At 34.3% G+C, this 26,178-nt stretch overlaps 2 protein-coding genes across 2 annotated transcripts; one reads left to right on the top strand and one right to left on the bottom strand.

Moving 5' to 3' along the window:
- The first annotated feature begins 296 nt into the window (after positions 1-296).
- LOC141712272 (protein WHAT'S THIS FACTOR 1 homolog, chloroplastic-like) lies at positions 297-3,108 on the top strand. Its single transcript, XM_074515144.1, has 3 exons — positions 297-470; positions 1,198-2,475; positions 2,781-3,108. Exon 2 carries the CDS (start codon positions 1,227-1,229, stop codon positions 2,460-2,462), a length of 1,236 nt encoding a protein of 411 aa, XP_074371245.1. The 5' UTR covers positions 297-470; positions 1,198-1,226; the 3' UTR covers positions 2,463-2,475; positions 2,781-3,108.
- Positions 3,109-12,334: 9,226 nt separating this feature from the next.
- LOC141714210 (uncharacterized) lies at positions 12,335-14,662 on the bottom strand. Its single transcript, XM_074517742.1, has 3 exons — positions 14,209-14,662; positions 13,636-14,095; positions 12,335-13,088 (listed from the first exon to the last, which is right to left on the bottom strand). The coding sequence occupies exons 1-3, from the start codon at positions 14,660-14,662 to the stop codon at positions 12,335-12,337; spliced, it is 1,668 nt and encodes a 555-aa protein (XP_074373843.1).
- Between the last annotated feature and the right edge of the window lie 11,516 nt (positions 14,663-26,178).

The following is a 26,178-nucleotide window of genomic DNA, read 5'->3' as shown; positions in this document are numbered from 1 at the left end:
AATTAATGGAATCCTATTTAGCAAATGACATGCAAGCCATATGAATTACAAAAAAGAGTTTCATGCTTTTATTATTATTATTTTTTGTAACAAATCCATCATCGGTTCATTAAATTTGAGGTCATTTTTTTTTAGTATTTATTACAGTGATATATATATTAATTATAGTGGTCAAAACGAGTAACCGTGAAGATCAAGTAGCCACTTGATAATTTTTTGAGAAGTACGGTGGGTATTTTGATATTAAACCAGTTAATTTTGTCATCTGCTCTTTTTAAAACTGCAGTACAGTAACAGAAGTAGGAGTACTATCAGTATATCTATTACCGAGCTCAATTTTGATTATTAGGTTTTCACAAAAAGAGCACAATTGCTCTGAATGATCTTTGTTGAGCGAACAAGATGTGTAAATGTGTTTACACACGTCTACATATAAGTAAAATGAAGCTCAATTAGCCCCTAATTCTCAGGTTAGCTTACTTTTGTTTTAGTGATTATCTCTTTCTTTTACTGGTCAAATTGAAAATAAATTGAAACTTGCGTTGTTTATTTTATGTTGATTTATGTATTGATTAGACTCTGTTGACATTTTGCTTATACTTGCAATCCATACATTGATTATGAAATGATGAATTTATATAAATTTGAGTGATTGCCAGACTGTTGAGTGACCTGCTACAGCTCAAAATTTATGCGAGTCCAGTTATGTAAGAGTGCATCGAGAAATTTACGAAATGCTTTGTTTTACTGTAGGATTGATTGTATAAAGATAAAGTTATATTAGTGGCATTGGAGTAAAATGGTTAATTTGAAAAATAGATAATACACGAATTTGTGGGCATTGCTCAGCTACCGAGGTCATGGCCTTCATGCTTTTTGAAGGATTTTTTGTGTGGTGATATTTAATAAATTCACCTCAAGAGTCAAGAGCCATTGAAGGTCAATATTTACTCACCTGAAAATAAGCATTTGGGGATATCTCGTTCTATGCTATACTGGATCAGTAGATATGTGCAACAGTTCATTTGAAAATCTTGCCGATATATGCAACATTTTACTTTTTGTTTTTATAATTTTGAGGGTTTATCCCCTAGGTTTGCTTGTTGCAACTTTCGGAAATTTGTTTGGTATGCACATGAATATTATAAAATTATTGAATTTATCAGCTTTTGTTTATTAATTTTCCTTGTTAAACAGGGCTACCTAGAATACGAAATATCTTGAAAATGGTGTTCCTTCGGTACTCTAGTATGTCTAGTGTATCATATCATCTCCGATTCTTCCGAAACATGTCTCTTTGGTCAATGAAGAAAGATCCAGATCTTGAATCAGCTTTATCACGAAATCGCAGATGGATAGTAAATAATCAGATCAAGAATATAGTCTTACGTTGTCCTAACCAGGTTGCATCAGTTAAGCTCCTTCAAAGAAAGTTCAAGACTCTTGATCTTCAGGGAAAGGCTCTGAACTGGCTAAAAAAGTACCCATGTTGCTTTGATGTTTATCTAGAAATTGATGAACTTTATTGCAGATTGACAAAACGAATGATGTTTCTAGTAGAAGAGGAAGAGTCTGTTAAAGATCTGCAGGAAGGAGTATATGTGGAGCGGTTAGCAAAGTTGTTGATGTTGAGTGTAAATCAGAGGCTCAATGTTTTAAAACTCAATGAATTGAAGAGAAATTTTGGGCTTCCAGATGATTATTTAATTAGAATTATACCCAAGTTTCCTGAACTATTTCGAGTTGTTAATTATAGTGGGAGACGGAGTTCATTGGAGATTGAGCTTATATCTTGGGATCCCAAACTAGCAATTTCTGCAATTGAAACTTCAGCTGAAAGACAAGGTGTGGTGCCGTGTTTTTCATGTTCATTGCCCTCTACGTGGGTTAAGTCTTGGGATAGGTTTCGCGAATTCAATTCAACTCCATATATTTCACCTTATTCAGATCCCGGGGGTCTAATGGAGGGATCACCTGAAATGGATAAGAGAATTGTAGGTTTAGTTCATGAAATACTTTCACTTACTTTGTGGAAAAAATTATCAATTATCAAGCTGGGTCATTTTAAGAGAGAATTCTGCTTGCCGGAGAAATTAAACGCTCTGCTTTTAAAGCACCCAGGTATATTCTATGTGTCAAACAGATATCAGATCTACACAGTTCTTCTTCGAGATGAATATAAAGGGTCAGAACTGATTGACAAGGACCCTCTTGTTGTTGTGAAGGAGAAATTTGGAGAATTGATGCAGGAGGGGCTTCATGAGTACAATCGGAGGCACTATTTTCAGAATTTAGAAAAGAATAGAAAAAAAGGTCTAATTCCTGTGAGACCTGAGAAAAGGATTGAAAAAAGCGGCGAGATGACTGAACAAAACGATCAGGGAGGTGATTTAGGTGGCATTTTGGACGCAGAAGAAAGAAAGCGATTCTATAGAGTTCTTTTTGATGACTCGTGTCCATAGCCAGTACCCAGTGGTATGTAATTGCATCCTCTTTAGCAAATTTACGTTTGCCTACCCTCAGATTTTGAGTTAAATGTATCTTTAGGTTGTTTTCCATATTATATATATTCTGTGTCTCCTTGTTTCTTTTTGAAAGTTTTTCTTGTATAAAAGTCAGTGTAATAGTTCTAGTGCGATGAATTTACATTACTGCAATGGGCTTTGACGTGGCTTGAATGTGTCATATTTGACAACAAAATTCACCTTGCCAGCATCATTTAAAAATTGTAATGTATTCTGTGAAGAAATCTTGTCTGATTTATTAATTTAACTAAATAGGGCGATTGATTGGAGTGGTTGGACTGGAAGGGAACCTCGGTAGATCGGTATTATTTCTGCACTGTATATGCATGGGTACCCAGGTAAACAAGTTAAATTGTCTGTTAAAATCTAGCTTGAGAAGATTTGCCTAGTTGTTTTTGCATTTTGCAAACGAGCAAACTTCTTTACTGTTATAAAGCTAGACATGTTAATTAAGTTACCCGCAAAAGTTTAGAGTTTATTCAGTCTAATTCCGATGTAATAATTGTGAAGAAGAAACTGTGATTTTGTATATAAATATTCAATACAAAGTTGTTTGGTTGAGAGTACTACTTAGACAACAAAATTTATGTTAGAGTAACTAAGCTAAGCTCCTTAAACTAGGCATAAGTTATTACTTGGTTAGAATTTTTCGATCTTATAGTCACCAAAATCACAAACTGCGGTGTAAAGTTGACAAGTACAAAATGAAACATGAGAATAACAAATATCAAGAATATTCATCCTCATCATATTTCAGATGCTTATATTTTAATAGAAATAGTAGGAGAGTTCAAGATTAAAAACTGGACAAATACATATATGTACGGTGAAAACTTTTTACGGTATGATATGCCACACTATACATCTCAAATTAGGATCTCACATTATTCATAAAAATTACGGTAAAAGACATTGCAGCAATTTGTCACACTTTATAAACATAGCAGCCCCCATCCAGCTGTTATGATGATCAGGTTCAGATGTCCAATTATTGTTCTCATAGTACATTGACCTTAAAGCAACCAATAATATCAAACTCATAGTGTTGGTACTTTTTAGGAATTGGGTTCCTTGAATATTTAAGTCCACAGAGTGGAGGCTAAATTGTTTTAAAAAAAACTTTTACACTTGTATTTCATTGTACTATCTTTTTGTCGTTTATTTTGATGCTCTTAAGTACCTTTTTGCACATTTTAGTATACTGTTCTAATTTGTCATGATATCAAACCTATTGTAAACTGTACTACTAGATTTATTTCTAAAAATAAGATAACGTTCACTCTAGGTCCACAACACTTGAATCAAGGCAACCAAAGCTATTACAAGAAAACAGTCTTCTATACCTAAACAGTTAGATGGAATGAGAGATGTTTTATACATACGCCAGTAAAATGAGATCCAAAGTAGCAATTCAGTAGTAAGATGGAATGAGAGATGTTTTTATATACTTGGTGTGGAGGGACAAGGAATCATCATTAGTCCCAACTCCCAACTATACCCAATATGTGCAAACAGAATTCCATACAAACTAATATTTGCAGACATAATATGTAGAGGCTAAACCAATTTGTATAAACAAGCATAATTGAAGGAAAGGAGTGAAATAGATGTCAATTCCATACACTTCAACCAGCAGTATTTGTAACTTTCATTTATACATCACAGGACTAATACAAAAGCAGTATAAAATCTAGATATGACTTGCAGTAAAAGCTTAAGTTATACTAATCAAAACCAAACTGATTAGACCATAAACTTCTTCTTAGACAGAAAACAGTACTTTATTTAACTTCATGTCTGTATATATATATTAACAAACGAGACAATAAATTTTTGAAAGCACCCAGCTAGCCCCACCACCAGCCTCACCACTATAACCACACACAGATATTGTTGAGTAGCTAGCTTGATAGAACGCTTAGGGAGTAGCAAGGTAGCTAAGAAGAAGGGGCCTCATCATCATCATCATCATTTTTCGGGTTGATCTTATTATTTTTGTTGTTGATTGCCGAGGCAACAGATTGAACAAGGTACTTACCCATCTTGGTACTCACATGTTCCTTCGGAGGAAGTAGCAAGCTCTCATTCTTCTTCTTTCCATTGTTATTTCCACGACTGTTTGAACAATTATTGTTTCCAGCCATGAATGTGTATAGAGATATTTATCTATTTGTATCTTGATGATTTTACTTCTTTGGTATGTTTTGTGAATCAAACGAAAGCCTTGGAACACCTTTATACTGAAGTAACTGAACACATGATGCGCTAAATTCAAATGTCTGTATTTTTCTTAGAAATTAAGGCGAACCTGCATTTGGGTGAACTCGATTATGTTTAAGCACATTCACTGTTATCTCACTCAATCTCACTCTTCTCTCTTCCCTTTTGCGTGTGTGGTTGAGTTAAACATCTTACATGTAAATTATGTTAGGGCAGAACCGCCTATTAGGGGACAGAACTGGAGATAATCACTGAGATTTTCAACGTAGTTTCTTCGAGGAAAGTGCATAGTTATTAGCATGGCAGCAGATTGATAGTAAGGCACATTTTCTAATCATTTGCTAAACATGTACACAACCTATTTAGTTGTTACTAATGGGTCAATAATTTTATGAAGTAGAGCGGGAGAGTGTATATTTCTCAGAAATGACACAGTATGTTCGTAGTCATGACAATTTGTTTGTTGTTTGTTTTAATTTGAGCTTAATTTAGTTACTAATGTCCGTCACCGCGTGTGGGATAGCAAGGAATTACATGAGTGAATGTTGTCGTGGTTTAAGTAATGGGACGATGCGAGTGAAGATGACTGTAGCCTGTAGGTGTGGGGTGAGTGTTGTACTCTGAAAATAAGATTTGCATTTGGCTTCTCCAGCTTTAGGAAATATGTAGTGAGGTTGCATTGTAATTAGTACGTTTTTATACACATTAACATATATTTATCACATCTTTATTTATTTAGTACTGTTACAAATTAAGTGTAAGAAGTTTGTGAGGTCTAAAATGATCTCAGAATTGCTGAGATACATAAATTGAACTGTACGTAGTTGGTCGGAAGGAATATATAGGAAATGATATTTACTTGTTATAAAAATTATTAAAAAACATTAAGAAAGATAGGTACATGCATGTATCTACACCACAAGAATGTCGAATTAAAAGTTGCTGCCCAAGGATATATTGGCGGCCGCCTTAACTGACTAAGCCTGATTTAACTGAATGCATTATAGTTCAACTTTCATTTAACCTGCTAAACTGATGCTGTGAAATACACTCCCTCCCTCCGTCCCCGTTTATTTAAATAAATTAACTCGCCGTGCTTATTTTGCACGGTTATCAACTAGTGAATTATAATATACATATAGATAAGGCCGAGTAAAATTATGTGATCAAGGTTCAAAATTATCACTTGATATTTTGATGTATTGTTACTTTTATTTTTTGTATTGGGACATTATGTAAATATATATAATATATTATATTATTTATTATGCATTCACTAAGTTAGGGTTCTCATTAAAAAAATCATCTATCACTGTAAGAGCATATGACCATGACATGCATACATGTTATCCAGATTCTACCATCACCGGGATTTATCATGTATATTTGCTTTGATTTGGCTTTGTAAAACATTGTATCCTATGAGTATAATAAACATATGAATATTCTAAAATCGTATTATAGAAATCTATGTGTATATATTAGCAACATGAGATTCATTTCTAGTCAAGATTAACTATGGCCTGGAATTGAATAAAAATTAGTGTTTTTTTCAGACGATCACGGCTTGGATGAATTTATTTTAAAATAAAGTGATCATGACCCCGAAGTGTGAGAGAATAATTTGCAGTACTGCTCTTCTCCTTTACTGGGAAAAAAATGTATATTGAATAACATGTCATCGAAATCACCTAATGTTGTAAGATACCAGCAATATCATATACGAATAGATCCCTTGCGTGTTTGAACGATTCAAATTTTATAAAAATTAATTTGCTGGAAATCAGTTTCAGCTGGTAGCACCAGATTCACAAGTAAAATGAAATCTATATCAGCAAAAGAGGATGAAAATAGACGCAGCATATGATAAAACAAAAGTTCAGTTATGTGTTTAGTGGAGTAAAAGATAACAGACATCCATCAGCAACCACATATTTTTCGACATGGAGGCCCAACTATCTGGCACACACAAAAATCGGACAAGAAGAGAAGTAGATGTCAGTGACTATAGTATTTCATACCAGTAGAGTTTAACAACTTTAATGCATAAATTTATATTACCAGACAAAGGCATACACAGTATAAACTATTAATACATCAATATATTGACACTGGCTGAAACAAGCTAGCCATGGATATAATATGCACACTAAACTATATTAACTAATCAAATCAAACCCATTCAACCATGAACTTGTTCCTATACACAAGAAGACAATAGTTTATAAAACCCTACAGACATGAAACAAGACAATAAAGTGCCAAAGCACCAAGGTCCCCCCCCCCCACAAAAACTTGTGTGCGACCATCATCATTCGTCGTCATCGTCACCATTTTTCGGCTTGATCTTATTTTTTTTGTTGTGGATTGCAGAGGTAACACACCCAGCCACCGTCTTGTACACCATATTACTCACAATCTTCTTTTGAGCAGGAATCAGACTCTCATACTTGTTCTTTCCATTACTACCACTTCCTTGAGTACTTGAACTACCCTTGTTATCAGACATTTTCTTTTGACAGATGAGAATTTCGCTTCTTGTATGTGTTTGTCTATATTTATCGATTGCTCTGGAAGCTATCTTAGCTGATCTATTTATACTTAAATGTCGACGCGTTAATTAGTTGTATTGTCTGTTTTTTTCTAAGAAATTATGTAGTGCATTTCTTTGAACTGATCAGTTTTAAGCACATTCACCTTGTCTAACTCTCCATCTCAATCCTTCTCTCATATTGTAGACGCGAGTGTGGGAGAGAACTTAGGTGCAAACTAGTTCAAGCCGGCTAACATCCATTGTAGTGGGTTGGAATTGAAGGTCACTTTCTATGAGATTTTCACCAAATTTCGTGAAAGAAAGTACATAGTAACTAACAGTGGGGAATTGAACATTGATACATGATTATATGAAGCGCATATCCTGTTAGTTTTACTAAATCTCCGAAGCATTACAGAAAAAAATCTATACTTCGACTTACTACAATTTTAGTTACTTTCTTCAAAATATTTATAATATTTGAACGTTGTTATAAGGAATTGAACTCATATGACCTCTCAATCATAGTCATAATAAACTTAAATACAGCACTACAATCATTAACCTACATGCTTCGCCAATTTGATTGAATTTTAGAATTCATAAGCTATATTCAACAGCGATTTCATTCTTTTTAAAAAAAAAAAATTAGTTGACGATATGATACATGTAGAAACGACAAGAGTACGCAAGTGGCCATGAAAAATTAAGAAATGTAGCTTGTTTCCATTCGAGCTTTTAGAAGTCTAATGCTAAACTTAAAATGACTATATCTATTGCTATAATTTGAGACCAAAAAGTGTATTTTGATGTCAAAATAGGACTTCAGTTCCGATGCTAATTTTATTTTTACAACCAAATATTTTTAAATTTAGTGAAGTTTTGTCTCTCTCTCCTAAATTTTATTTAAAGCAAGCCAACATAGTTAGAGGACCAATTATCCATTTATGCATTTATAAGATCCGGTATAGGTATGTATTGGAGTAGACTTTTTTCGTTTTAGTCCTACATTATAGCTATAAGACCTATTATAGGTATGTATTGGACTTGCTCTTAGTGATTCATACGGGATTTGAAACAATAAAAATTTACACGTAACAAGGGATTTTTTTTTTGTTATCATTGGAAAAGACGATAACAAAGAGAGAGCTGATTTTCCAAGGCAGTTTGCTCATGTCAGAGTTTTGGGGCACAAAAAAATTGCAGCAGGTCTAATAGAGACTACAGATTAGCAAATGTAAAAGCAGTACTCGAAGATTGTTCGTTTATTTGCATCCAGTACCCCTCAACTGAAAGTATAGGATAAAAAGTATAGTTGGTCTCTAAAATTTGGCATTAACGAAGAGGTTGGTGTCTCTAACTTTTTGTTAGAGTTCATTGTTTGCTGTTAAGTTATTTGTGTAGTTTTTGAATTTGCCTCTGAGTAAATTTGTGTAGCAAATCAATTTAATTTTCATGCTTGCAGTTGTGTCTTAAACTGGTTATTTGATTAAGATAAAGTGGTAAATATATGGGAGAGCATCTTCAAGTTAAAACCACCACTTTCAACTGGCCGGGCTCAACTACATTCTAAAAAATGAGCTATATATTGAGCTTCGAATTTGAAGCTACACTTCAAATATAAAATATTTTAGATTGAATAACATATTGTTCACTAATGAAGAACATCTATATTTAGTAAATAAAATAAATAATTATAAACTGTTAACCATAAATCATTAAGTTGTATAATGGTTAAAAATGTTTATTAATAATTACCATTAGATATCGATGGTGTTTATCCAACTTACCAATTTTGTATATGAGCCTATAAGTATAAATAGGTTGATTGATATTGTTGTTATTAAGTTGAAGAGATATATTATTACAAATACATTTATTCTCTTTTATCTTCGCTACACTATTGGCATATTTATCTAAAATATCCAACATTTGGTATCAGAGCCTTAAGATCAAGAGGCCTATACTTACTTCCGCGATATAATATATAATAATGGCATTTCCTCAACAACAAGTTATTCCCATTTTCAATGGAGAAAACTACAAATTCTGGAGTATCAAGATGAAAGTTGTTCTACAAGCTACACAACAATTATGGGATGTTATCGATAAAGGTATACCTCAAACCGACGCTACACCCAGCACACAAACATCTTCACAAGTTGATTGGACGCAAAAAGATGTAGAGACATTAGCTAAAATACATCTTGCAATTACAGATACAATATTTCCTAGAATAATGAATGCTACTTCTGCAAAAGAAGCATGGGATATTTTGAAAGCAGAATTCGAAGGGAATGAGAAAACTACAGCAATGAAGCTTCAATCTTTGAGACGTGAATTCGAGAACCTTAAGATGAAAGATAGTGAAATAATTAAGGACTACTCTTCTTGAATAATTAGGCTGGTAAATGAACTGAAATCAAATGGAGAAAATGTAACTGACCAAAGAGTTGTAGAAAAAATATTGGTCAGTTTATCCGAGAAATTTGACACAGTGGTTACTGTGATTGAAGAATCTAAAGATCTCACACAGCTAACTGTCTCAAAATTAATAGCATCGTTATAAATTCATGAAGGTAGGATGTCCCGACGAAATGAGGCATTCGGAGAAGGAGCTTTCCAATCCAAGCACAAGAACTCCTCTTTTAAGAGAAATAAAAAAGGAGGCACATCAAATCAGTGGAGTCCAGCCTATGTCAAAGAAGGTGAGAGAAAAGACAAATTTGCGCCATGTTCAATTTGCGAAAGAACGAATCATGGAGAAAAGAATTGCTGGTATAAAGGAAAAACTAAATGCAACTATTGCAAGAAGTTTAATCACACTGAAAGTGAATGTAGATTTAAGACACATCAAGCGAGCATGTCGGAAATGATAAAGGAAGATGATCAACTTTTTCTGCAAGTCAAGTTGCTCCAAATCAAAAGGATGCTTGGTTGATTGATAGCGGGTATACCAATCACATGTCCAAACATTCTCAAATTTTCACAGAAATAGATTCATCAATAAAAGTTCCTGTGAGAATGGGAAATGGAGTTGTTGTAAAATCTGAAGGAAAAGGTACAGTTGCTGTCCAAACAAGGAAAAGAACAAGAATGATTAGGGATGTACTTTACGTTCCTAGTCTTGATCAGAATCTACTCAGTGTTCCACAAATGATGGAAAATGGATACATAATTCATTTTGAAGGTGATACATGCGCCATCTATGATCCAATAGGAAATAATATTGCATGCGTAAAAATGCAAAAGAAATGTTTTTCAATTGAATGGAACTATAAAGCACAAGAACAATCAATGCATGCTCAATCAAATGAGATAACATGGTTGTGGCACAAACGCTTTGGTCATAGTAATTTACAGAAATTAAAATTTCTTTCAAGAAAAAATATGGTCAGAGGTCTTCCTATAATTCCAGAAACTTCGGGTGTATGTGAAGCATGTCAATTGGGAAAAATGTCTCGAAAGCCATTCCCAACTGGACAAGCATGGAGAGCATCGAAGAAATTGGAATTGGTACATACAGATGTCTGCGGACCTATGATGAATCCATCACCTGATAATAGCAAGTACTTTATACTGTTTATTGATGATTACTCTCGAATGACTTAGGTATACTTCCTTAAAGAAAGATCGGAGGTATTTAAAATCTTTAACAAATTTAAGAGCCTTGTCGAGAAGGAGAGTGGACATCAAATCAAGTGCGTAAGGAGTGATAATGGGACAGAATATACCTCATCAGAATTTAAAGCATTCTGTGAAAAGGAAGGTATACATCGATAATTGACTGTTCCATATACACCACAACAAAATGGTGTATGTGAAATAAAAAATAGAACGGTTATGGAGATGGCAAGATCAATGTTGAAAGACAAAGGTCTGCCAAATAAATTCTGGGCAGAAGCTGTCTACACAGCCGTATATCTTCAAAACCGACTACCTACAAAGGCTATTTATAAGAGAACACCTCTCAAAGCTTGGTCGGGGCATAGACCATCTGTAAGTCACTTGAAAATATTTGGATGTATATGTTACATCCATGTACCAAGTGAAAAAAGACACAAACTGGAAGACAAAGCTGACAAAGGAATCTTCCTTGGCTACAACTTACAGTCCAAGGGATATAGGGTTTACAACCCACAAAATAATAAACTTCAAGTCAGCAGAGATGTTGTATTTGATGAATATGCTTCTTGGGATTGGGAGCATGATGATATACAAAAAAGGTATGTGGTAAGTCAGCCATTTCAAAAAGAACCAACACCGGTGATAGTTGGTCAACGTGAACAACCTGTCGAGGAGGAGTTTGAGAGTAGTTTTGATGAACCAGACTCGCCAAGATATGAGTATGACAGTTTTTCAGATTCACCACTTACAAAAACTCGAAGACTAACAGATTTATATGAAAATACTGAAAGAATACCTGATCTAGATCCCGAGCAAGTTCAATTTTGTTATTTTGTCTCAGATGAACCAAATAATTATGAACAAGCAGCTAAACACAAAGAATGGAGAGTGTTGTACAAGACATGCCTGTATCATAACAAGACTAAGTGATATTGACAACCCTAAGATTAGTTGTATTGTAACCTTAATCTGTAATTTATACTCGTAACACTTAATGTCTGTAAAATATAAATGGAGCAGACTGGAGCATTTTTCCCTAAACAGTGTCAAGCCTAAGAATTCTATCTGGAAGAAGATCAAGAAGGTTATGCCTCAGAAGAATTATGAAGAAGCTTGGAGTTGAATAATTCTGTTTGGTGAAAAACATTCTAAGTCAAGATCTCTACAAGTCACAGAATTAGTGTTATAGAGAAGTCATTCGAGAATTCAGAAAGACCTATCGAGAACTCATGAATTGTCTATCGAGAACTCAGGAAATGCTATTGGAGATATCGATAAGTCAGATACCCATTCGAGAACTCAGAGATATCGACAAGTATACATTCATTAAAGAACTCTGAGTTATCGATAAGCCAAAGTCCATTAGAGAACTCTGAGTTATCGATAAACCAAAATTCACTAGAGAACTCAGAGTTGTCGATAAGTCAAGTCAATAATGAAGTTTTAGAGATATCGATAAGCCAACATATGCCAAACACTCAACCGCCTCCTCGGCAATATATGCCTCGGCAATACATCCTTGAGGATAAGCGGGGTTTTGTACATATCCCTTAAACACCTTCATATACCTTTCGAAAGGGTACATCCAACGTAAGAATATTGGCCCGCAAAGCTTAACCTCTCTAACAAGATGAATGGAGAGATGAATCATCACATCAAAGAACGAGGGGGGAAAGTGTTTTTCTAGCTGACATAATATTTCCACCAACTGAGCTTGCATTTTTTCCAGTTTTTCTACATCGATGATTTTACTGCAAATTGCCTTGAAGAAGAGACAAAACCTAATAATTGTGCACCTGGCTTGCTTTTGCAGGACTGATCGAATTGAAATAGGAAGCAAATGATGCAATATCGTGTGACAATCATGACATTTCATTCCAACAAGTCGAAGATTTTCCATGTTTACCAAATTTTTTATATTTGAACAAAATCCATCTGACAACTTCATTTGAAGAAAGGATGAGCAAACGGTTTTCTTTTCTCCATGCGATAAGTTCCAAGATGCCAACGACACCTTTTCTTTCTTTCCGGTAGTTTTTGGGCTTAACTCTGTTCTTATTCCCATTTCAGCCATATCGAGACGGATAGACTCCCTATCTTTTATTTTTCCCGGAATATTTAATAAAGTACCAAGCATAGCTTCACATATACTTTTCTCGATGTGCATCACATCGAGAACATGCCTAACCAGTAAAAACTTCCAATAATTGAGTTGGAAGAATATAGAAACCTTCTTCCAGACGGGTCGAGCTTCACCTTTCTTCCATCGAAGTGGGCGTTGTGTCTTACCAAAAACATGGTCCCTTAGATGTACTCTTCCAAGAACCTATTCTCCGGTTAACGGAGTAGGAGCAACCCCATTTTCTATAGTGTTATCAAAAAATGACTTTTTTCTTCTATACGGATGATGTCTGGGCAACCACCTACGATGCCTCATAATTAATATCTTACGGTAATTAACCAGCCTAGTAGCATTTGTTTTATCAACACATACCGTACAAGCATTATACCCTTTTAATGATATTTCCTGAAAAGTTTCCTAAGGCTGGATAGTCACTTATTGTCCATAGTAAAATCCCCCTAAGTATGAAAGACTCTTGCTGATATGCATCATACACATGTTTTCCACGCCATAATTCTTGCAAATCTTCAATAAGTGGTTGAAGATACACGTCGATATCGTTTCCTGGCTCATTCGGTCATGATATCAATAAGCAAAGCATAATATACCCTCTCTTCATACAAAGCCAGTGTGGAAGGTTGTAAATTGATAGCAAAACTGGCCAGATTGAGTGATCAGTACGGTTTCCATGAAAAGGATTGAAACCATCGGCAGATAAAGCTAACCGAAGGTTCCTACTCTCTGATGCAAAATCAGGCCACTTTTTGTCAACATCCTTCCATGTTTCAGAGTCATCTGGATGCCTCATTTTACCATCCTCTAGTCGCTTAGTGTCATGCCAAGTCATGTACTTTGCAATTTTAGGTGTATTGAACAAACTCCTTAATCTCGGTATCAATGGGACATACCATAAAACTTTAGCAGGGACTCCCTCCAGTTCCTCTCCTTTCCTGTTTAATTTCCATCTTGTAGCCTTACATATGCGACAAGTAGTCTCATCTTCATCCCTCTGACCACGGTATAAGAGACAATCATTCGGACATGCGTGTATCTTTTCATATCCCATCCCTAATGAACATAAGGTTTTTTTACTTCATTAAAGGAAGAAGGCATATTGTTACCTTCCGGAAGCATATACCTGATCAATAGTAAAACATCAGAGAAGCATAAATCAGACATACCATGCTTCACTTTCATGTTATATAACTTAACTAAAGCTTTTAATTTAGTGTAACTCTCACATCCAAGATAAAAGGGTTGATGTTCACCTTTAATATGGTTAATAAAATCCGAAGAATCCGAAGAAATATCATTATTCTCATCGTTAGCTTGATCCATTATTGTGGGAAATTCATTAACAGATTTCGAAGTGTCGGTGTCATCCGGTAGAGGATTATCTCTTAAATTTGACTCCCCGTGCCATATCCAGCGTGTATAAGTTTCATCGAAACCATATTGAAAGAAATGGTTTTTGACTTCCTGAGCATTCCATGATTTACTATGTGCGCACTTTAAGCATGGACAACTAATTTTCTCTTCAGTATACCCCTTTTCGAATGCAAATTTCAACAAATCTTCAACACCTATTTTAATCTCTTTTGTCCTTCTATCAGCTCTTAACCATGATCTATCCATCTTTACATCAACGTAGACTAGATAAAATCAACAAATAGCAGGACAACTTTATTTTTCCTACAATACAATACGAGTTTAACAAAAAAAACCTCAGTTTACTACACTCATTGACTAGCTAAAATTTCATCTTAAAATATCATCTCAATCTTCACACTTAGACCAGCTCAACAACTTGTTAAATATCATCTCAATCTTCACACATAGACCACGATAATTGAATAATTATACATATAGAAGAGTAGAAAGACAACTTAAAATATATAAATTATTTAAATTTATTTAAAATAATTTCCCATAAATCAACATGAACCCTAATCCAGAGTTCTACATTATCAGTACAATCCAAATAAAATATAGAGGCAAACAATTATCCAAACAGTTATCGAAATAAATTTATGAAATTGAATTCATTAATGTTGAGTCTGTAGAAAAAATTACCTAAAATGTGTAGAAGTGTAGATGCTCTGAATCGAGATTATGTCATCCTGATGATACTAATTTTCCCTGAATCGAGATTATGTCCCAGTGATGTTACAAAGATAATTTGCCCTAAAATGAATGAAGTGATTTAATGGAGGAGAACGCAGAGCAAATAAAGAAAGAGATGAGAAGAAGAGAGTAATGAGAGTCACGACCTAACTGATCTCAATAATTATGTCCTTATTTCGACAAAATTATACAAATGTAAACTTATGTTAAATAATAATATTCTATATATGCATAAATATGTATACAATTAATTTTCTTAAATAAAGGATAACGGTTTCCGAAAAAAACTATTGTTTGAAATAAAATCAAACAACGGTTCCTTAGAAACACCGTTGTCCAAGAGTATCTTAACTCACAATATTTTAAATAACGGTTTCCTGTCTAAACGCTTGTCATATTGTTATTCAGACAACGGTTTCGAAAAAAATTATTTCATTAACTTTAAAAAATATAATCGAAAAACTACTTTTTTAGACAAGCACGACAAGTTCGAGAATTTTTGAACATCTTTTCATATGCCTAAAATCAACATATCTCGACATCCGTATGGTTGGATTGTCGAAAAACTCGTTCAAAAAAATTATTCAGACATTCGGGTAAGATTCTCGTTCTAAGGTGTACGTTTTTTACTAGATTCTCCTTATAAAGTCATGCACGGCAAGTTCGAGAATTTTTGAACATTTTTTCATATGTCTAAAATTAACATATCTTGACATCCGTACGGTTGGATCGTCGAAAAACTCGTTCAAAAAAATTATTCAGGCATTCAGGTAAGATTCTCGTTCTACAGAGTACATCTTTTACAAGATTCTCCTTATAAAGTCATGCACGGCAAGTTCGAGAATTTTTAAATATTTTTTATATGCCTTAAATCAACATATCTTGACATCCGTACGGTTGGATCGTCGAAAAAATAGTTTAAAAAAAATTATTCAAACATTCCGGTAAGATTCTCGTTCTAAGGAGTACATCTTTTACTAGATTCTCCTTATAAAGTCATGCACGGCAAGTTCGAAAATTTTTGAACATTTTTTCATATGCCTAAAATTAACATATCTTGACATCCGTACGGTTGGATCGTCGAAAAACTCGTTCAAAAAAATTATTCAGGCATTTGGGTAAGATTCTCGTTCTAAGGAGTACGTCTTTTACTAAATTCTCCTTATAAAGTCATGCACGGCAAGTTCGAGAATTTTTGAACATTTTTTTGTATGCCTAAAGTCAACATGTCTTGACAAACGTACGGTCGGATCGTCGAAAAACTCGTTTAATTTTTTTTTCCAGACATTCAGGTATGATTCTCGTTCTAAGGAGTACGTCTTTTACTAGATTCTCCTTATAAAGTCATGCACGACAAGTTCGAGAATTTTTGAACATTTTTTCATATGCCTAAAATCAACCTATATTGACATCCGTACGGTTAGATCATCAATAAACTCGTTCAACAAAATTATGCAGGCATTCTGGTAAGATTCTCGTTTTAACGAGTACGTATTTTACTAGATTCTCCTTATACAGTCATGAACGGCAAGTTTGAGAATTTTTGAACATTTTTTCATATGCCTAAAGTCAACATGTCTTGACATCCGTACGGTTGGACGTCAAAAAACTCTTTCAAAAAATTTATTCAGACATTCAGGTAAGATTCTCGTATTAAGGAGTACGTCTTTTACTAGATTCTCCTTATAAAGTCATGCACGACAAGTTCGAGAATTTTTGAACATTTTTTCATATGCCTAAAATCAACATATCTTGATATCCGTACGGTTGAATCGTCGAAAAACTCTTTCAAAAAAATTATTCAGATATTCGGTTAAGATTCTCGTTCTACGAAGTACGTCTTTTACTAGATTCTCCTTATAAAGTCATGCATGACAAGTTCTAGAATTTTTGAATATTTTTTCATATTCCTCAAATCAACATATCAAGATATAGGACACGAGTGTTTTATGGGTAACGTTGAGTGTTTGATAAAATTTATTAACACGAGAACATCAAATTTGTTCGAAATTATTTTTTTCTAGATATAGGACAATGATTTTTGGACAAAAACTGTTGTTTGTCCGACAAAGTGTGTTTAAACTATAATTTGAAAATACAAGATTTCAACTTAGTTGTTAAAATTTAATTATTTAACTTAAAAATAATTAGAAAAAATATTGATCGTCGGATTAAAGTAGATCTCAATGTAAACCGTTGATTTGAAATGCAATTTTTTTAATTTCCCTCTTCATTTTCATCTCCCCCCTAAATTTTCATTCATATCCCATTGAGTCATATCCCGTTACTCCATTTACATCTCAACACCGGCGATTTCACAAAGTCAACTCAGCATCGGCGATTTTCATCTCAGCAAAGGTATTTCATCTCAACTCAGCATAATCTATCATCTATTATGAAACCCTAAAACCCGCATCTATTTTTGGGTATTATGAAACCCTAAAACCCACATATATTTGGGATTTAGGTTTATGTCCTTAATTTGGAATTTGGAATTTGGGATTTAGAGTTTATATCCTTAATTTGATCTCAACCCCAAAAACCTCATTCAATTTTAGGGTTTCATTATTTGGGGTTTTTAAAATATGCTTGTTTATTTCTTTTAATTGTATGTCTCTGTTTTTAAAATGATTGTTGTTAACCCAGTTTTAAGTTTTCAATTATCTTGGATTTTGCATGCATTCATTTATGTATCTTGAATTAGTCTGGGGTGATTTTCATCTCAAAAGGTATTTAACACAGCCTAATCTCTCATCTATATTTGGGTATTATAAAATCCACATCTAATTTTTGGGGTTTATATCCTTAATTAGGGATTTGGGATTTGGAATTTAGGGTTTATGTCCTTAATTTGATCTCAATCCCCAAAATACTCATCCAATGTTTGGATTTCATTATTTGGGGTTTTAAAATATGCTTGTTTATTTCTTTTAATTACATGTCTATGTTTTTTAAATGTTTGTTTTTGACTCAGTTTTAAGTTTTCAATTATCTTGGATTTTGCTTGCATTCATTTATGTATATTGTTTATTTATGATGAATGAATTTGTTTTGAGTGATATTATTGATTCTTATTTGTGTGTTTTGTAGATTATGCTTAGTCCGAAGAAGAAGGCAAAATCGAGAATGAATGAGTTCCACAAGATAGAGTCGAAGAAGACTGAGTCGAAGAAGATGAATTCTAAGAGGACAGAGTCGAAGCAGACAGAGTCGAAAAGGACAGAGTTTAAGAAGACCACTCGATCTTCACCCAATCCAACTACCATGAATATGATTGCGGCTTTAAAGAAGACTATGTCCTTAAACAACGAGACTCCCATTCCGTCTTGTTCTTCCCCAAAATCTATGAAGAGGAAGCCCATTTCTCAGAATTTATAAAAAGAAATTACCAAGAAAAGGAAACGAGAAATACCTATTACCACGACTGACCATCCTCAAGGACTGAAGCTACTAAAGCGAGGATGTGTGACGATGCACCGAATTCTGAGACGAAAGATGATGGGGATCAAACTTGCAATGTCTTTTAATTCAAAAGGAGAGCCATATGGTAAAGTAGGGGCAGAGATGCAATCATATATTGGAGTCTTGGCAAGAACAAAAGCCCCAATCTCGCATGATTCTTGGAAGTCTATTCCTAAAGACACAAAGGACAAGATTTGGGACTGTGTGCAGGTAAAAAAAATAATCTAGTTGCTCATGTCTTTCAATGGCTTGTATTTTTTTAATTTCACTAATGTTGATTTTGTATGTAGATGGCTTACGTTATACCTGAATCAGCCAAGAAGATAGTTTTAATATCTGCATCTTCAAAATGGAGGGAGTTCAAATGTCGGCTGACCAAAGATTACATTATTCCTTATCTTGATCAACCAGAAATTTTGGCATATCCTCCTGCAAACTATTCTTTCATTGAAAAATCCCATTGGGACATATTTGTTTCTGATTGCATATCGAAGGAGTTTATGGTATGGTTCTATTTACCTTTGAAACATATTTTTTTGGATAAATTTGTAATCAGTATTTACTTAGTCATGATCTTATAACCATATTGATGCTTTTTATGAATAAAATTCATGATGAACAAGTTGAAAGAAGGTCGTTGAGTTTATATCCTCATCACATGGCTCGAAAAGGTTATGCAAACCTTGAAAATGAATGTGTTAGTGTTATTGAAATAAGATGTTCATTTTTGGTTTCTTGCTGACTTTCCAAATATATTTATGTTATTACTAAGGTGATTATCTATATGTGAATGCAGTTAGAATCTCATCCAGATGTAGAGGAGGTAGATCGATCAGATACCTTGTTAGGAATATGTTGTGTACTTGGTGATAAGCTAAACAAAACACCTTAGTAGATTTAACTTAGTGAATTTTGTAGCACCCGACGGATGATCAATTATAGTCCCGACGGATGATTCAATATAGTCCCGACGGATGACTAATTGATATCCATCGGGTGAGTAGCTTATGTAACAATAAGTAATGTAGCACATTTCTGCAAACAACTTTGTGTAGATTCTGTAGTAGCATATGAGTCATGTTGACTACTAGTAGATATGCAGAATAGGTTGATTAATTGTAAATATTAGATGTCTTGTAATTCTGCATAAATGAAATGGAGTAAAGTGTCAAATAGCTACCCGCCGGATGATTAACAAAGCTACCCGACGGATGAGCAACAAGACTACCCGACGGATAACAAGCATGTACCGACAGATGATTAATTCAAATATCTGTTCATAGTGACAACACAGTTACATGCGTTGGGTGTTTGCAAAGGAATGTGGCAGCCTGTTTAGCAGGGTTTTGAGAACAAAGAAGCATTACCATTTCCATGCGATTATGAAGATATTCAAAGATGCTGGAATAGAGTAGTGAAGAAGCATGGAGTTAGATTTGATAGGTTTTGTTTTATTATCCTGTCTTATTACCATGTAAACTTGGTGACATATAAACCGAGTGTAGTAAGTAGAACAAATAACTAAGCAAACACATTTTAGAAGAGAAATAGATAAAACTGTAACTGTTAAGAATTTCTCTGTAGCTTTGTTTGTTTGTTCACTTAAAAAAAGCAGCTGTGAGCTATTCAAGCTTCACAGGGTTCTCTCGATATATATATATATATCTGGTGGATACATTTAAATCCACCAGAAAGTTTTAAAGACTTGTATTTTATTACTTGTGTTTTGATTTATATAATTCTTTCATTCCGCACTTTGCAAATCAAACACTTATATATTATTGAGTTAGAACAGTTTTAAAAATATTAAAAAAAGCCAGAATTACATTCAACCCCACCTTCTGTAATTCTTGTTGTATTGTTAGGGAATAACAATTGGTATCAGAGCAAGCTCTTGAAGTACAAAGAGTTTAAAGATCACAACAAACAGCAAGATGAACAAGAAGGATGTTGGAGTTAAGATTCCATTTCTGGACAAAGACAATTATCACCACTGGAAGGTGAAGATGCACCTACATCTTCTTTCTCAAGATGAGGCCTATGTGGATTGCATAGAGAGAGGTCCTCATGTACCAATGAGAGCTACAACATGGAATGAACCATCTGTTCCCAAGTCTAGGTATGAATGGTCAGATCCTGATATTGATCAAGTCAGGAAAGACAAGAAGGCCATGAATATATTGTTCAATGGAGTTGATGGTGATATGTTTGATAACATCATTAACTTCAAAACAACAAAGGAGGTTTGGGAGACAATTAAGATTATATGTGATGGTACTGAGCAAGTAAGGGAGAATAAGATGCAGCTGCTAATTCAGCAATATGAGCACTTTCATTGTGAAGATAGTGAGTCTCTCACTGACATTTTTAGTAGATTTCAAAAACTACTAAATGCTCTGAAGTTACATGGAAGAGTCTATCAGACAAAAGACTCCAATCTCAAGTTCCTTAGATCTCTTCCAAAGGAATGGAAACCAATGACAGTCTCATTGAAAAACTCTCAAGATTACAAAGAGTTTACTTTGGAGAGACTGTATGGCATCCTAAAAACTTATGAGCTTGAAATAGAGCAAGATGAGAGGATGGAGAAAGAAAGGAAGAAAGGAGGGTACATATCACTGATTGCTGAGTTAGAGAAAGAGAAAGAGATGAAGGTAGAAGTTGTTGAGTCTACCTCAAAGGCCTGTGAGAACATGGGTAAATGTCTGGTAGCTGAAAATGAAGACAATTTGAGCCAAGATGACATGGATGATATTGATGAGCATTTAGCTTTTCTTTCCAGAAGATTTGCCAAGCTCAAGTTCAAAAAGAACTTTGGAGCAGCTAAGTCAAATATAAACATGGTGGATAAATTTAAATTCAAATGTTTCAAATGTGGCTTGGCAGGGCACTTTTCCAGTGAGTGTAGAAAGTCAGATTCCAGTAAAAAAAAGTTTGAGCATGTTGATTATAAACAAAAGTATTTTGAGTTGCTCAAGAAAAAGGAAAGGGCTTTCATTACACAGGAAAATGACTAGGCAACTGATGATTTGGATGAAGATGAGGATGTCAGCTATGTCAATCTAGCCCTAATGGTCAAGTCTGATGAAATAGAAATAAGTTCTTAAAGTAATCAGGTAATCACCACTAACCTAGCACATTTATCTAAAGCTGAGTGTAATGATACCATAAATGACATGTCCACGGAATTATATCATTTGTATGTTACTCTTAAGTCTCTCACCAAAGAAAATGCTAAAATCAAAGAAAACAATTTGTTTTTAAGTGAGAGGAATAATGTGCTAGAATCTCAGTTTATTAAATTTGAGAAATTGAGAATTGAGTGCAAGATTGCTAAGGATGAATTAACTGAGTCCTTGAAGAATGAAAGGCATATGTCATAGCCCATTTACTTATTCGAGGATTTAACTCAACTCAAATAAGAATGTAACAAGTAAATAGTGGTTCTATCGTCAAAGAGATCTCTCAAAGTAACATCTGTCAAAGGATTAAGAAACATTGTTCATCTACAGACTTGAGGAAATAATTCACTGGAAGAAGTTTAAGAAATTGATCAAGCCTCAGTGATATAAATCAAGATTGTGGATTTAATCAAGTGTCAGAGATCTTGTCAGTGTATCAAACAATTATAGGGATTTAATCTAAAGAAAATCAAGTTATCAAAGTCAAGACATGAAGAAACGTCACGAAAGTTAGTCACTCATGAACCAGACAGTACATCGAGTGTCAACATTGAAGTGGTGGAATTGATTCATAATTTTCAGTGATTTTCAGAAGATTTTCAGAAGAGTGGTTGCTGTTCAAGAGTAGTATTAATTCTCTATTAATTAATTAAGTCATATAATTTAATTAAGAAAATAAATTATATCTGTAAAGATTAATTTATTGATTAATTGAATTAATTGATTAATTAATTCTGTATTAATATTATGAATTTTCAGAATTGATTTTGAATTTATATTCAATATTAATTCAGCATGACAATCAATTGAACCGGTATGACAATCAGATTGTCATACCGAAAGTCATACTAATTCAAATTGATTGTCATACCGAAAGTTCTACCAGCTATGTGATTGTCTTGCTAGTTCAACAGATTATCATGCCGATTGTCTTGCTAGTTCAAGTGATTGTCTCACTGATTATCTTGCTAGTTTAAAAGATTGTCTCACCGAAAGTCATGCCAACTATCAGATTGTCTTGCCAGTTCAATGAAGTTCTGTTGATCAAATCATTTAAAAGACAAGAAGAGCAGCAGACAATAAATATCACAGAATACACTTAACCAACTCAAGAACGGAACTGAAGCAGCCGCCCAAAACATTTCATCTCTCTGCTGAATTCAAGATCATCAATTTCTAGTTTTAAAGTTAAATCCAAATCACTAGAAATCATTCTCTTGTTCTTGTGTAACTATCTAGCGGATCAAAATCCCTAGAACTTAATCTCAAATTGCTTTTAACATTTGATCTTTTTATTGCAAAAATAAAAAAAGTTCATGTCAAATTTATTCTAGATTTGTAATAATTTATTTGGTATTAATCTCTTGTAAACGATACCGTTGTTGTAACACCTCTCAAGTTTAATAATAGTTTTATTTAACTTGAATTTTTTTTCACTTTTTTATTCCGCATTAAATTCGATTAAACGGTATAGTTTGTATTCAACCCCCCCTTCTACAAACATATTGGGACCTAACAATTGGTATCAGAGCCTTCTGGTTAACGAACAAATCAAGATCCTAGACTTTTGTGATTCTTCCACTCCTTGAATTTTTATTTATTCAAAAATTCATAATGACTTCACAAAAAGTTGGAACCGTTAAAATTCCACTATTTGATAAAGAAAATTATATTATATGGAAGAAGAAGATGCTTTTGTTTTTACAAGTGGCAAATCCCAAATATCTGAACTTGTTAAAGAAGGGTCCAAAAATTCCGATGGTTATTGAACCAGAGGTTATAGAAGATAATGTTGTAATTACCAAAGCTAGAACCTATGCAAAAGATCCTCAGGATTTTACTCCTACTGAACAGGAAGAAGCCTCCTTGGATGCCAGCCTTCAATTAATTTTAGTTGATTCCCTTGATCCCTTGATGAACAGACATGTGATGAACTGTAAAAATTCCAAACACATGTGGGAGACTATTGAGCTGATTAATGAAGGCATAGAGGAAGTTAGGGATTACAAGTTAGAGATCCTATCCTTTGAGTATAAAAATTTTAAATCCAATCCGGGAGAAGGAATTACTGAAGTGTTCGAGAGGTACAATGCATTGATCAACAACCTGAACATAAATGGAAAATATTATTCAATCCGGGAGATCAACAAAAAGTTCCTTTTAACACTACCAACTCATCTTGCACATAGAATCACTGCCATAAGAGAAGCGAGAGATCATAGTGAGATTTCTCTGGAAAGCCTCTATGGTGTGTTAAAAACCTATGAGTTGGAGCAGATTCAGCAAAAGGAAGTATACGGGAAAGATAGAGTGGTCAGCACTCTCAACAACAACAACAATCTCAACAGTCAGAGAGAATGGTACAGTCTTCCAAGGCTGAGGAAAATGTGTTAGTAGCAGAATATGATCCTCCTACTACAAATCAATCCGGTGATGATTTTTACTCCTTGGAAGAGCTGGAGCAATTGGAAGATGAGTCAATGGCCCAGATTGTCAAGAGATTCTCCAATGTCAGATTTAAGAGAAATCCCAAGTTCAAGTACAAGTCCAACTACAACAGGTTCCAGGTGGATCTTCATCCTCTAACACCAGCAGTGGTGAATACAAAACGGGGATGGTTTATCGGAGCACCATTCGATGCTTTAACTGTAATGAGTTGGGATACTTTGCCACAGAATGCAGGAAGCCAAAGCAAGTAAGAAAGAACTCTTATGATTCAAATCAGAAGAGTAACTCTGAAAGGGCTTATCTGGCAAAGGGAAGAAGCTGGGATTATACTGATAGTGAAGATGAAGAAGTTGGGAATCTTGCTCTTATGGCTATCGATGGAAATACGTCATCGTCAAGAAAAGAGTTAAAATTTACTGATGCTGAATTAGTTTATCATCTAGGAGGTTCCTTAGATTGTGCTCGTCGTGATAATGAACTGTTAAGTCAGCAGATCAAAGACCTTGAGATAGAGGTCAATGAATTAAGACTTGTGCACATTAATCAAGACAAATTAAAAGAACAAGTATCTTTTTTAGAGAATAGAGTTAACTCTTATAGACAACTCGAAACTATTCTCAAAGACAAGATCACCAGTCTTGAGAGTAAGGTTAAAGCTTACTTTAATTCTTGTTCGAAGTCTAAAGAGTTCTACAGTAAGCAAGCTGTTAATCAAACATCTGGAATAGGTTTTGATTACAATGCTGCTATTGGAGAATTAGGCATAAACTCCCCTCCTCATGTATGTGCTAAAGGTAGGGAAGTACCACATGTGCTTAAGGGTGTTGATAAACCCCTCTATAAAGGATCAATTGCTGAGCCTTTTGATGAGACCTCCTTTATTATTTAAGAAGAAATACGTGCTGAAGATCGTGCTAATGAGAAGGTTGTTTCCAAGTTCCAGTCAAAGTTGTGAAAGCAACTAAGACTAACTCAGACACACATGAGTTGGATAACAAAAATGCCATGTCTACCATGCATAATTTTCCAGTTGTTAATCCCTCTCATAAAGTATGTGGTATTCCTAATTGTATGTCTTATGCTTTTAATTTGATGTATGCTTATTTTAATGGTAAGCATGTTTCTAGTGATAAGACTACTCCTCGTAAGCATGTGAATAATAGGAAGCATGATAGGTCTAAGACTACTAGTCCTCCTAAGGCTAGAAACGAGACATTTGTGCCTAAGCCTAAACAAAAATTTGTTAAGGCTGTTTAAAAGGTCAAATGTCCAGTCATTGAGAAAGTTGAGAACATTAAAGTTAAGAATGTTGTTTTGCCTGACAAAGGTCAATTCTACAAGTATGTCGGGCCCAATCAAATTTGGGTTCCGAAGAAGGTTTAATCCATTTGTATTGCAGGGCATTAAATAGGTGGAACCGGCAGTGTGTATTCTTGATAGCGGATCGTCAAGACATATGACCGGAGATAGAGCCCTGCTATCAAATGTGGTTGAGAAAGCTGGCCCAGTGGTTACCTTTGGAGATAACAGTAAAGGTTTAACTGAGGGATATGGCTATTTCCAAGCTGGTAATTTTATCATTGAACTCAAACTTCTTTTAACATTAGTGATTTCTTATTTCATTTAAAATCTTTTGAAATCACTATTGTACATCATTTCTCTCAAAAGGTTAAATGTATAATTTTCATTCATTATAGATCTGAAGTACATTTTATCTCTATATTGTCATATGTTCTGTGATACAGGCTTAGCCTCCAATGGCCTTTTTTCATTGACAGTCATGAGGTTAAAAACCCACAACATCTATCCCAGACTATAAAGACAAACATAGAAACAGAACCAACCAACACTCTCTTACCACTAAAATGTAGTATGAATGAGCGTGAGGGAGATAATGCCTTAGTGCACCACATAAGGAAGGTTCTGAAGTCAACC

This window comes from Apium graveolens, chromosome 3 (assembly GCF_009905375.1).
Source record: "Apium graveolens cultivar Ventura chromosome 3, ASM990537v1, whole genome shotgun sequence".
NCBI lineage: Eukaryota > Viridiplantae > Streptophyta > Magnoliopsida > Apiales > Apiaceae > Apium > Apium graveolens.
Note: the sequence above shows the minus strand (reverse complement) of the source record. Positions and strands in the feature narration are given on the sequence as shown.

Coding starts and splice junctions, on each gene's coding strand:
- LOC141712272 (XM_074515144.1), top strand. CDS start 1,227: ATGGTGTTCCTTCGGTACTCTAGTATGTCTAGTGTATCATATCATCTC.
- LOC141714210 (XM_074517742.1), bottom strand. CDS start 14,662: ATGGATAGATCATGGTTAAGAGCTGATAGAAGGACAAAAGAGATTAAA. Junction 14,096..14,208: donor TAACATGAAAGTGAAGCATG/GTATGTCTGATT, acceptor TATGTTCATTAG/GGATGGGATATGAAAAGATA. Junction 13,089..13,635: donor TGGCTTTGTATGAAGAGAGG/GTATATTATGCT, acceptor TTTACTGGTTAG/GCATGTTCTCGATGTGATGC.